The 13437-nt window shown below is 45.2% G+C and overlaps 1 protein-coding gene across 3 annotated transcripts in view; it reads right to left on the bottom strand.

Moving 5' to 3' along the window:
• The window catches only part of COCH (cochlin), a 179234-nt gene that overhangs the window by 107052 nt on the left and 58745 nt on the right, over positions 1-13437 (bottom strand). For 2 of the 3 annotated variants that reach the window (XM_033953042.1, XM_033953041.1), the window contains exon 6: positions 6060-6101. The exons of the other annotated variant lie outside the window; for it this stretch is intronic. In XM_033953042.1, the coding sequence (XP_033808933.1) occupies positions 6060-6101 (42 nt within the window). The remainder of the gene's footprint in view (positions 1-6059; positions 6102-13437) is intronic. 3 annotated transcript variants of the gene reach the window in all.

The raw sequence follows: 13437 nt of genomic DNA, 5'->3' as shown, positions 1-13437 counted from the left end.
AGGCTGTGCTCAAACAAGAGCTCTTTGGGCTACTGCTGATGCAGTCTTCACAGACTTTAAAGGTGATCATGCCTCTTTCAGCCCAGTGTTGATTGAGGAGGAGATCACGCACCCCTGCTCGTTGTCGAGCACTGGGTTTGGCATGGACCCATTCAATACATTGTCATCATTGACAGAAACATTGTCTCCTGAGTCACTGCATCGACCCCTACCTTGAAGCTCCTCAACGCATGGACAATGATCCTCTTGACACATTTGATGCACTTCTTGATAGACAAGGGTGACCTGGTCGACATTGTATATCTAGATTTTCAGAAGGCGTTCGATAAGGTCCCGCATGAATGACTACTTCGAAAAATTGCAAGCCATGGAATCAAGAGTGAAATACTCACGTGGATTAAAACCTGGCTGGTGGATAGGAAACAGAGAGTGGAGGTAAATGGACAATACTCAGCCAGGAAAAGCGTCACGAGTGGAGTGCCACAGGGTTGGGTGCTTGGACCCGTGCTCTTCAACATATTTATAAACAACCTGGAAATTGGTACAATGAGCGAGGTGATTAAATTTGCAGACCCATACCAAGTTATTCAGAGTAGTGAAGATGCAGAAGGATTGCAAAGACCTGCAACATGACATAAATACGGTCGAGAAATGGGCAGAGACATGGCAAATGAGGTTTAACGTGGGTAAGTGTAAGGTGATGCATGTCAGTAACAAAAATCTTATGCACGAATACAGATGTCCAGTGCAGTACTTGTAGAGACCCCCCTGGAAAGAGACTTAGGAGTACTGGTTGACAAGTCAATGAAGCTGTCCGCGCAATGTGTGGTAGTGGCAAAAAGGGTGAACAGAATGCTAGGAATGATTAAGAAGGGGGATCACTAACAGATCAGAGAAGGTTATCATGCCCTTGTACCGGGCCATGGTACGCCACACACCTGGAATACTACACCCAGCACCGGTCACTGTATATGAAAAAGGACACAATACTACTCGAAAGGGTCCAGAGAAGAGCGACTAAAATGGTTAAGGGGCTGGAGGAGTTGCCATATAGTGAGAGATTAGAGAAACTGGGCCTCTTCTCCCTTGAAAAGGGAATAGACTTAGTAGATAAAGACAGGTTGTTCATCCTCTCCAAGGTAGAGAGAACGAGAGGGCACTCTAAAGTTAAAAGGGGATAGATTCCGTACAAACATAAGGAAGTTCTTCTTCATCCAGAGAGTGGTAGAAAACTGGAACGCTCTTCTGGAGGCTGTTATAGGGGAAAACACCCTCCAGAGATTCAAGACAAAGTTAGATAAGTTCCTGCTGAACCAGAACGTACACAGGTAAGGCTAGTCTCAGTTAGGGCACTGGTCTTTGACCTAAGGGCTGTCATGGGAGCGGACTGCTGGGCACGATGGACCACTGGTCTGACCCAGCAGTGGCAATTTTTATGTTCTTATGTTCCTCTGATTCACATAGGAAGAAGTATTTTGAGGAGTCTGACTCAGATATCTCTACCCAGAGGAGTTCAGAGGAGGATCCTTCTCCTCCACTTCAAAGGCAAAGGTCTCCTCTAAAAGTACAGTGGTACCTTGGTTTACGAGCATAATTCGTTCCAGAAGCATGCTCGTAAACCAAAATACTTGTATATCAAAGCGAGTTTCCCCACAGGAAATAATGGAAACTTGCTTTGATACATTCCCCCCCCCCCGCGATCAGGCACCCCCCTGCCGCGACCTGAAGTCTTCCAGACCCACCCGAACCCGCTTCTTACTTTCAACTTCGCCTCGGCACCAGCATGTCCGGTGCGTTGGTACCGGTGCCCGAAGATCGGCCTCCTCTTCTGTGCTGGGCCTTGAGCATCTGCGCATGCTCAAGGCCTGCGAGTTCATGTTCTCTCCGAGATTCTCGTGAACTCGCAGGCCTTGAGCATGCGCAGATGCTCAAGGCCCAGCAGAGAAGAGGAGGCCGATCTTCGGGCACCGGCACCAACGCACAGGACATGCTGATGCCAGTGCCAGTGCCGAGGCGAAATCGTGGCGGGGGGTTGCCGGATCGCAGCGGGGGGTGAGGGTGCCAGATCGCAGGGGGGGGGCTCATAAATCGAGCCACGCTCGGTTTCCGAGGCGCCAATTTTGCGAATGTTTTGCTTGTCTTGCAAAACACTCGCAAACCGGTGCACTCGTAAACCGAGGTACACTGTATATCTTTTACTGGCTTTGTAAGACAAATGGGCCAAGTTCTGCCCATTCAAAATGGAGACAGAAAAAGAACCCTGATAAAGTCTCTGAGTGGAGGCACCTGTGTAATACTGGCAGGAAAATTGTGAGAAACATAAATTGCCTCTGCCTCTCCCAGCTTTGAGCTTCAAGGTCTGCTGTCTGATAGAGCCTTAGGACGACAATCTTTCACATTGGCCAAGAGGTCATCCAAGCCTTACCAAATAGCATCTGCCCTTTAAAAGGTAGTCTGCTTAAGGTGGCCTTGGAGGCCACCCACTGCCTGATCCAGAGCATCCCACAGATAGAAACATCATACGTTGACATCTTGCCCATGACTCTGATGATATCATAGAGGACATCCACAACATAATCTACCCCCTCTAGCATAGGTCATCCTCTGCCACAGGACTCTGCCAAAATCTGGTGTGGCAGACACATTGCACAAATGAGACTGCTGCACCAGCTTTGATCCCCAAAGCTAGCACTTCTGATTGACTCCTATGAACCACATCCACCTTGTGGTCCTGTGCATCCTTTAACATCACACCTCCCTTGCCACCCCAAACATTCTCCGTCACGAGGGATGCCCAATCCTGCCTGCTGGCACCCCCTAACATCCCCAGCAGGAGGGATGCCCACTCCTTCTTGCCGGCACCCCCCCCCCCCAACACATGACTTCACGAACACCATCTCCAAAACCCACCTTGATGCCCCCTGTACCTTTATCCACAAGGCCGGCCAGAGGGATGCCTACTCCCTCTGGCCGGAAGACCCGCCTCTTCAGAATAGCAGGCCTTCCTCAGGATGCAAAGGGGAGATGCCTAAGGCCCTGATTTACCCGGGTGTCTAAGGCCTCTCCCATAGGAGGAGCTTTAGGCACCTGGGCCAACCAGAGTCTTAGGCCTCCTTCCCAGTGTATTCTGCCCATGGGAGTAACCTTAGGGATCTGGCCAATATGAGTCTTAGGCCACTCCCAGTGCATCTCTAAAACTCCGGTTGACCCAGGTGCCTAAAGCCCCTCCTATAGGCCAATCAGGCCCTCCCCGGGGCATCCCAGGATGCACCAGAAAGGAGAAGGCCTGCTGTTCTGAAAAGGTGGGCCCTCTGGCCAGCCTTGCAGATAAAGGTACGCGGGAGTCCAGGTGGGTTTTGGGTGGTATTCGGGGGTCATGTGTTTGGGGGACATCCCTCCTGCTGGGGATGTTGCGGGGGTGCCAGCAGGGGCTGCTGGGGATTGTTTCGAGGGTGCCGGCAGGAGGGAGTGGGCATCCCTCCTGCCGGGGATTGTTTTGGGGTTTGCGGCAGGAGGGATTGAGTATCCCTCCTGTCAGGGATTATTTCAGGGTTTGCAGGAGGGAGTGGGCATGCCTCCTGCTGGCTGACTTGTGGTAGGGTTTGGGAGTTGACTGTGGCAGGGAGATTTCTTGCCACAATCAGTTTAATGGCCGCGTCTATTTGAAATGTAGGCCAGCATTTCAATGGCCTACATTTCAGGTGTCTATCACAGCCCTAGGGAGAAGCCTAGGGCAGCTTAAGCTCACTTAAAGCCACTTCTGGACAAAACTATGCCCACACCCAGCCTAGGCGCCTTGCTGCACCCACGACAGACACCTACAGTGTAGGCGGCCTGCCTCGATTTGTTGGGGTTTTTTTTGTTTTTTTTTAAGAAAACATGCATCCCGATTGGCTGGTTAGATAGCAGTAGGCCATCTACAATTGAGACACTGTTTATAGAACTTGGCCCTTTATGCATATAATGGGATTATGCATTAATTTTCATTTAATTTTATTCATGTGTTTTATATCAGTATTGATATTTACTTTTGAGTTGCTTCAATGGGAGCTCTTTACTCATTCTTGTACAAAACTTATATAGGTATCTGGTAAGAAGCCTCTTTTAAACATGTATTTTTTTAACAAAAATAAATTTTTAATTTTCATTTATTGTTAATTTTATGATTGCTTATCTTATCACTTTTTAGATATGGACCCCTGATGAAGGCAGGAAAGCTAAAACACAACTTGTGTTGAGTCCCATATATGAATTACACTAATAAAGAGCTTTGAAAGAATTTATTACTTCATGACTCTCCATTGTGCCTTTTGTTTTGCCTCTAAGGTACACCAGGGAGGAAACAGGGTGGATTTAGAGAGGGGGGCAGATACTGGGCTGCTGGAGGACAGGAGGAAGAGAGGGGAGTGAAGCGTTGCAACTGGGTGGACCTGTGCCTACCTAGGTCACCTGTAGCAACACCACTGATAGACATATTTTGGCTACATATTTTTTTTAATTTTTAATTTATTCAATACCGTTCTCCCAGGAGAGTTCAGAACGGTTTTACATGAATTTATTCAGGTACTCAATCATTTTTCCCTGTCTGTCCCGGCAGGCTCACAATCTACCTAATGTACCTGGGGCAATGGGAGGATTAAGTGACTTGCCCAGGGTCACAAGGAGCAGCGTGGGTTTGAACCCACAACCCCAGGGTGCTGAGGCTGTAGCTTTAACCACTGCGCCACACACTCCCCAGAAGTACTTAGAAGTACAAAATGTATCTATTTAGCAAACTAGGAAATTTAAAGGAAAGCACTAATGTAATCGGCACCTGATGCAGTCTATAGAATGCTTTTGAATACCAACTTCTGTGCTTCTTACATCCCATTAGGCAAATATGTACTTGCATGATATACAATAGCCTCTTAGTCCTTCATTATTTCTATGACATTTCATGTGCTGAGGATGCCCTACTATGGTCCAAAGTACAGCAGCATGGAAAGGATGATCTTTTTTATAGGCAATCCAGTGATCATCATTAAAGAAATTTTATATTTTTCAATTGCTGTCTTTTCTGCAGCTAAATGTCTCATTCTGGTCTCTGTATCCTAAGGATTCACATTCATGATGGTGCCCTATTATTTTATCTAAACTATATATGTACTAGGTGTTTAAGCCCATTACATTAACGGGTGCTAGAATAGATTAGTCTGATCCAGTATGGTTATTCTTCTTATGTATTACCCCCATATTCAGGCTCCCATTTCCCCTTTTACCTTCCCTATTTCCACCTTTTTTCACCAACTTAAAAATGTGTCCTTCACCTCCATAGAACTCCCTCTCCATTCCCCCTTTGCCCATCAACCTTTGCTTCTGCATCTTCACTTATTCTTTCAGCTCCTATCTTCAGCCCTCATGCCCCCTTTTTAGCCCCTAGCTTCAGTCCCAGCCCCAGCTCCAAACCCCTTTTTAGTCCCCCCCAGCCCCCTTCTCCCATCTTTTCCCTTTTTTTCCAGCCCCAGCCCTCTTTTCTCACATGTCCCTTTTGCAGCCTCCTTCTCACACATTTCCCCTTTTCTGGCCCCAGCCCCCTTCTCTTACATTTCCCCATTGTCAGCTCCCAGCTCCTTTCTCTAACATGTCCCCTTTTTACAATACCGACCCCCAGCTCCAGCCCCTTTCTCCCACCTACCTCTTTTTTTCAGCCCTTAGTTCTCTTCTCCTATTTGAGCCCTTTTGCCTCTGAAGTCCCTCTCTTCTGATGTCCAGCACCCATTTGTCCAATGAAATCCAGAATGGCTATTTTTCTTGTCTTACCCCCATATTCAGGCTCCCATTTCCTCTTTTACCTTCCCTATTTTCACTTCCATAGAACTCCCTCTCCATTCCCCCTGACAGCATATCGTGCGCTGAGACGCTTCCCTGCTCGGAGGTTCTATTGTACTGTGCATATGTTTTAATGTGGCACAGAGTTTCAATCGCACATGCGCTAACTAAGGTATTATTATTATAGATTATTGATACCAGTAAAATTTGTTGCTTTAAATATTGAGCAAGAAAATAGGAAAAATTTTTACCTGTTGGTAGGAGACCTGTTGCTTTAGGTTTTGTCTTGATCTCTGAGGATATATTGAAAAGAATACAAATATTATCTTCCTAATACAAATATGAAAGTGTTATTATACAACACAGATGAAAATCCTCTCTACTATTAGTATTAATCATTTCTTTAGCCCCACTAGATGTAAGCAGCACTGCCCAGATACACATAAAAGCCAATCCCTTCTCAACAGAGCTGATGATCTATTTAAAACAGACAGGACAAGGTAGAGATTATGAAGTTCTATTTATTATTGGGAAAGATTAAAAACAATTTATCAGGGATTTGGAGATGGGTTCCCAGTTTTATTCTTTGCAATTGTATTGCGATCTGTATACTTTTGTATGCTTCATTGATTGCTTTCTCTAATAAAAACAGTTTTCACATTTAAAAAATTTATCATATATGTTGAGAATTTTGTGCTCTAAAATGCATCGTAGAAAAAATTAAAAGAAGAGTGACCAAGATGATAAAGGGGATGGAACTCCTCTTGCATGAGGAAAGACTACAGAGGTTAGGGCTCTTCAGCTTGGAAAAGAGATGGCTATTGGGAGATATGATTGAAGTCTATAAGAACATAAGCAATGCCTCCGCTGGGTCAAACCTGAGGTCCATCGTGCCCAGCAGTCCGCTCACGTGGCGGCCCAACAGATCCAGGACCTGTGCAGTAATCCTCTATCTATACCCCTCTATCCCCTTTTCCAGCAGGAAATTGTCCAATCCTTTCTTGAAAACCAGTATCGACTCTGCCCTATTATGTCCTCTGGAAGCGCATTCCAGGTGTCCACCACACATTGGGTAAAGAAGAACTTCCTAGCATTCGTTTTGAATCTGTCCCCTTTCAACTTTTCCGAATGCCCTCTTGTTCTTTTATTTTTTGAGAGTTTGAAGAATCTGTCCCTCTCTCTCTCTATGCCCTTCATGATCTTGTAAGTCTCTATCATAGCCCCTCTAAGTCTCCTCTTCTCCAGGGAAAAGAGATCTAGTTTCTCCAATCTCTCAGCGTATGAAAGGTTTTCCATACCTTTTATCAGACGTGTCACTCTCCTCTGAACCCTCTCGAGTATTGCCATATTCTTCCTAAGGTACAGCGACCAATATTAGACGTAGTACTCCAGATGCGGACGCACCATCGCCCGATACAACAGCAGGATAACTTCTTTCGTTCTGGTTGTAATACCCTTCTTGATTATGCCTAGCATTCTATTTGCCTTCTTAGCGGCTGCTGCGCACTGTGCCGTCGGCTTCATTGTCATGTCCACCATTACCCCCAAGTCCCTTTCTTGGGTACTCTCATCAATAACATCCCTCCCATCGTATAGTTATACCTCGGGTTTCTGCTTCCCACATATAATACATTTCTCAACGTTGAACTTCATCTGCCATCTCGTCGCCCATTCCCCTAGTTTGTTCAAGTCCCTTTGCAATTCTTCGCAGTCCTCTTTAGTCCGAGCTCCACTAAATAGTTTGGTGTCACCGCAAATTTTATTATCTCACACTTCGTCCCTGTTTCTAAATCATTTATGAATATATTAAATAGCAGCGGCCCAAGCACCGAGCCCTGCGGAACACCACTCGTGACCCTCCTCCAGTCCGAGTAGTGGCCCTACCCTCTGTTTCCTACCCGCCAACCAGTTTCTGATCCATCTATGTACGTCTCCTTCCACCCCATGGTTCTTCAGTTTCCAGAGTAGACGTTCATGGGGCACCTTGTCAAAGGCTTTTTGGAAATCTAGATATATGATGTCTAAGGGGTCTCCTCTGTCCATCCGTTTGTTAATTCCTTCGAAGTGCAATAAGTTCGTTCGGCATGATCTCCCCTTGCAGAAACCATGTTGGCTGGTTATCAGAAGTTCATTTCTTTCAAAATGTTCATCGATGTTTTCTTTTATCAGTGCTTCCGCCATTTTCTCCTGAATGGTGTAGAACAGGTACAAGTGGATCAATATTTTACTGCATCAAGATTTACAAAGACTAGGGGACACTCAATAAAGTTACAGAGTAATACTTTTTAAACCAATAGGAGGAAATATTATTTTTATTGAGAGAATAGTTAAGTTCTGGAACAAGTTGAGGATATGGTAAGAACAGTTAATGTAGCTAGTTTTAAAAAAGGTTTGGACTTAGTCGTATAGCACGTATAACCGATGGAACTTGGACGTTGTGACTTAGACCATGTAAAACATAGTCTAAGTCACAAAAACCCACCTAAAGTCACCAGATAAGCACTGTAAACACATAAAATAGACCCACACACACTACCCCAGTTATCCCCGACCCCCCCCTATAAAAATATTAATCACACCTTTAAAATTCAGCCTCTAGACCATCATCACCTGGCCACCTGGCTTAGGAAAGCCTAGTCGTTCAGCACAGAGGCGGCTTAAGCCATCTTGGGGGTGGGTTAGGGACTCATGCAAAGGAGGACCCATGCCCACAAGCCTCTGTAATCACTGCATTGATATTAAACATGTGCACTCCCCTATACACCCCCAAAACCCTTTTGTACTGGCATATAAGTGGCTCCTGCAGCCATGAGGGTTATTGGGGTGGTAGATAAGTGGGTCTAGAGGATTCTGGAGGTGGTTTGGTGGGCTCACCATGTCCTATAAGGGAGCTGTAGTGAGGAGAAGACATGGCACTCTTTTTGTGAAGTTCACAGAAGTGCCCTGTAAGGTACCCCACTATTTAGGTGCCATTTCTGGGTATTCAGTCCATAATTTTGCAGACCCCTCCCACGTCCCAACAGGGCTTGTTCAAGGCGTTTTTGACTTGGACGAAAAGTTGGACGGAAATATGGTATAAAGATGGACGATTTAGTCGCTTGGACGATCGCCAGGACGTATAAATAGTCGATTTTCGAAACAAAAAAATTTTGCACGTATTTTTTACTTTGGACGACTTGCAACTTAGACACAAATGGACTTAGACGTCCCTTTCAATTTTGCCCCTCCACATGTCTAAGTGCTTTGAAAATGAGCCCCTTTGTGGCTGTGTATGTATGTGAGGGGGAGGGGTCAGCAGAGAGAGATACTGGATGTTTGTGTGTGTGTGGCGGGGGGTGGGGGGTGGGGCAAGTTGACTATATGTGCTGAAAAAAATCAAGACATAAGAATAGCCTTACTGGGTCAGACCAATGGTCCATTAAGCCTAGTGGCCCGTTCTCACGGTGGCCAATCCAGGTCACTAGTACCTGGCTAAAACCCAAGATACGTGGAGGGGCATAATAAAAAAAAAACGTCTAAGTCCCCTTTTGGCCTAAGGCCTTAAACGTTGAAAGTAGAAGCAGGGAAAATGTCCATTATCAAAAAAAAATGCCCAAAAGGAGGTTTTGTTTTTATAATGGCCTGCCTCTCCGTTCAGCTGTTTAAACGCCCAGACCACCACTACACTAACACCATATAATCAACCTAAAAAATAGCCTAAGTCCCAAACGTCCAAAACAAGGGCTTTTAGGCGAAGAAGGAGCTAGTCCTTCACCTAAAAGCTGGATTCTGTAACCGGTATCTGTCAAAAACAACACCGGTTACAGAATCCCCCCCTACAATGATCTAGCACCGCGGCACCCCTGAACTCCCCGACACTATCGTGGCAGGAGGGAGCCCAAGCCCTCCTGCTCCGCGGCACCCCCAAACCCCTCCCCCGACACAAGGGCCCCCCGAACCCCCAATCGCCCCCCGCGACCCTCCCTGTCGACCCCCATGTGCCTAAGGCCCCACCCATAGGAGGGGCCTAAGCCTACTGGGCCTATTCCAGTTGGCCCAGGCGTCTCAGGCCCCACCTGTGGGCGGGATTTGAGCCACATGGGCCAATCAGGTCCTAAGGCTAGCCATTTAACGGATGGCTGGCCTGTCGGACGGACGGGCTTGGCTCCTGTCTATCCGACCAACATTTTTGAAGGTATGGGGAGGGTTGGCGGGGGGGGATCACGGGTAGACAGGGGGGCCATCGGGGGTTCAGGGGGGTCTTTGCATCGAGGGCAGGAGGGCTTGGGCTCCCTCCTGCCCGATCGTGTGTGGGGGGGGGGATTTGGGAGTGCCACGGGGCAACAGTGCTTGGGCTCCCTCTTGCCTCGATCTTCATCGGGGGTTCGGGGGTGCCGCAGGGCAGGAGGGCTTGGGCTCCCTCCTGCTACAATAGTGTCGGGGTGTTCGTGGGTACCGCGGGGCAAGAGGGCTAGGGCTCCCTCTTGCCCCGATCTTCATCGGGGGTTCAGGGGTGCCATGGGGCAGGAGGGCTTGGGCTCCTTCTTGCCCCGATCTTCATCAGGGGTTTGGGGGTGTCACGGGGCAGGAGGGCTTGGGCTCCCTCCTGCCCTGATCGTTGTGGGGGGGAAGGGTGGATCGCGGCAGGGGAGATGAGTCATCTCTCCTGCTGCGATCATTGCTGTAGGGTGGTAGGCAGGTTGCTGTGGCCGCTGAGCTGATCGCAGTAGCCACGATCAGCTCAGCGGCCTCTTTTCCGCACTTATACCTGTTTTGACTTGGTCTAAGTCAAAACGTATAAGTGCCGACTAGGCAACCTGCCTAAAGTTTTGGTTATACCTGCTGCACGCCTAGGTCTAGGTCTGCCCACCTCCCACCTCCTGCCCACCGCCCGCCCTTTCCCCTCCTCTAAAAACGCCTCTTTTCTCTCTGTGCGTTTAGAGGCAGGGGAAAGGCCTAAGCTGGTTTTAGATACGTCTAAAACCAGCTTTGATTATGGTACATGGACGATCAGACTTTTTGATCGTCCAAGTACCCATTTAGGCCACTTTTTAGACATTTTTAAAAAAAATTTTTTATTATGAGCCCCTCTGCCTATATTTGGGGAGTGGGGAGTGGGAATGACGCAGCAGAAAGATATACTACTTATGTGTGTGTAGCGGGGGAGGAGTGCAACAAAGGGGGCATGCTACAGCATCTTTTGACAAATTGACATTTTATTTAAGTATGATATGCTCTTGGATGAAAGGTAATCATCTGAAATTGAATATTGCATAAGTACAAATTTTGTGGCTATCTAGTTAGGCCTGTGCTAGATAGCTAATTTGAAGCTGATGCAATTCTAATACTGGCTAGAATTTATAACTTGAGAGTGATAATGGATTCTTCACTCTCAATGAATCCACAAGTACATAAAACTATTAGAAATGTATGTATTTCTAGAGCTGCAGATCTTGAGAAGGTTAAAAGATCTGTTGTCTCCGGCTAAGTTTTGTACAACTGTTCAATCTTTTGTGTTCCCTTGCAATTGATTATTGCAGTAGTGTATTGTTAGAGATTTGCAAAAATAAGCTTAAGGCTTTGCAAGTGGTACAAAAATCAGTGGCACAAATTCTTACAGGCTGTAACCATTTTGTGCATATTTCTCTAGTATTAAAGGAGCTGCACTGGCTTTCTATTGAATACAAAATTAAATTTAAAATTCCAAATATAATTTTTAGTTTTGACTGGACAAACTTCAGCACTAATTGCTGCTAAATAACATATTTATCAGCTGATAAGGCTCTTGAGATCAGTCAATAAAGGTTTGTTAGAAATCCCTTCTCAGAAAGTGATCACTTAGAACAGTAGTTTCAAACTTAAACCCTTTGCAGGGCCACATTTTGGATTTGTAGGTACTTAAGAGGGCCTCAGAAAAAAATAGTTAATGTCTTATTAAAGAAATGACAATTTTGCATGAGGTAAAACTCTTTATAGTTTATAAATCTTTCCTTTTAGCTGTCTTAATAATAATATTATTCTACTACTAGGGAACAAAATTATTCTATAATTGTGATAATATACTAAATAACTACATATATATCACAATATTGTGAAATTTTATAATATACATTAAGATATTCTTTTAAATAGTGCTCAGACTCACAACTTTCAGTGTTTGAGTGTATAAAACAAAACACAGGCTGCCATCAGACCATCATAGCACCATTTATGTCTTATACCACCATATGCTATAATAAAGCAATTTTGTGACTAATATCCATAAAAATTTATCTTTTCTGGTGGTAATGTCACACACGATGGTCACATGACAGGCAGCACAGCGTTATAAAGTGCTCATGCTTTCTTTAAAATACTGTCAGCTTTGTCAGTAAGTCGCCTGCTTTGTAAGAGCAGCATGGTTTGTTCCTGCCTTGGTGGCTGAGCAAGATAATCCCTTCCTGATGAAGCATGTATATTGCGAAACTCTAGTCGAAGGGAGGACTTGTTTCTTAGCTTCCAGGAGCTATTTTAAAGAAAGCATGAGCACTTTATAACGCTGTACTGCCTGTCATGTGACCATCGTGTGTGACATTACTATCAGAAAAGATATGTTTTTATGGATATTAGTCACAAAATTGCTTTATTATAACATATAGTGGTATAAGACATAAATGGTGCTATGATGGTCTGATGGCAGCCTGTGTTTTGTTTTGTACACTCAAAACACTGAAGGTTGTGGGTCTGAGCACTATTTAAAAGAATATCTTAAAGTATATTATAAAATTTCACAATATTGTGATATATATGTAGTTATTTAATAATAATATTGTCATTTATAGCTAAAGAGACATATGATCAAGAAACTGTTTTATTTTACTTTTGTGATTATGATAAACATACCGAGGGCCTCAAAATAGTACCTGGCGGGCCGCATGTGGCGCCCCCCCCCCCCCCGGGCCGTAAGTTTGAGACCATTGAATTAGAGGAATATCAGACTTCAATGTTACTGGGTCTCAGATGTGGAATCATTTGCTAGTTGAAATGAGACAATTGAAAGCCTAAGAGAACAATTTAAAAGAGAACTGAAAACACTTTTATTTGTACAAGCCTATGGAGGAACTTACCCCTTCTATTAAACTGCGCTAGCAGTTTTTAAGCGCAGAGCACCACGCTGAATGGCCCGCGCAGCTCCCGATGCTCATAGGAACTCTATGAGCATAGGGAGCAGTACGGGCCATTCAGCGAGGCTCCTTGCGCTAGAAACTGCTAGCACAGTTTAATAGAAGAGGCCCTTAGTGATGTTATTCTTGGCAGCTAGAGTAGTCTGGGACTATGTTATGGAATTTGTGAGATGTGAATGGAAGAAATGTCATGTGATTGTTTGTTTTTATATATCAATAGGCACTGTTGTATAGTAACTAAGGCCCCCTTTTATCAAGCTGTGGTAGAGAATTTTAGTGCTGGCTGGCGAGGTAAATGCTCTGATGCTCATAAGAACTGAATCAGCATCAGAGCATTTACCTCACTGGCCAGCGCTAAAATGCTCTACCGCAGCTTGATAGAAGGGGGCCTAAGTAAATCTAACCAATTACTGTATTTAAAATTTTGTTACTTTTACTTGTAAAAACATACAGGATGACATTTGTTACTTTTACTTTTACTGAAGTA

This window comes from Geotrypetes seraphini, chromosome 7, assembly GCF_902459505.1.
Source record: "Geotrypetes seraphini chromosome 7, aGeoSer1.1, whole genome shotgun sequence".
NCBI classification, from domain to species: Eukaryota; Metazoa; Chordata; class Amphibia; order Gymnophiona; family Dermophiidae; genus Geotrypetes; species Geotrypetes seraphini.
The sequence above is the reverse complement of the archived record's forward strand: the minus strand, read 5'-3'. Positions and strand labels throughout refer to the sequence as shown.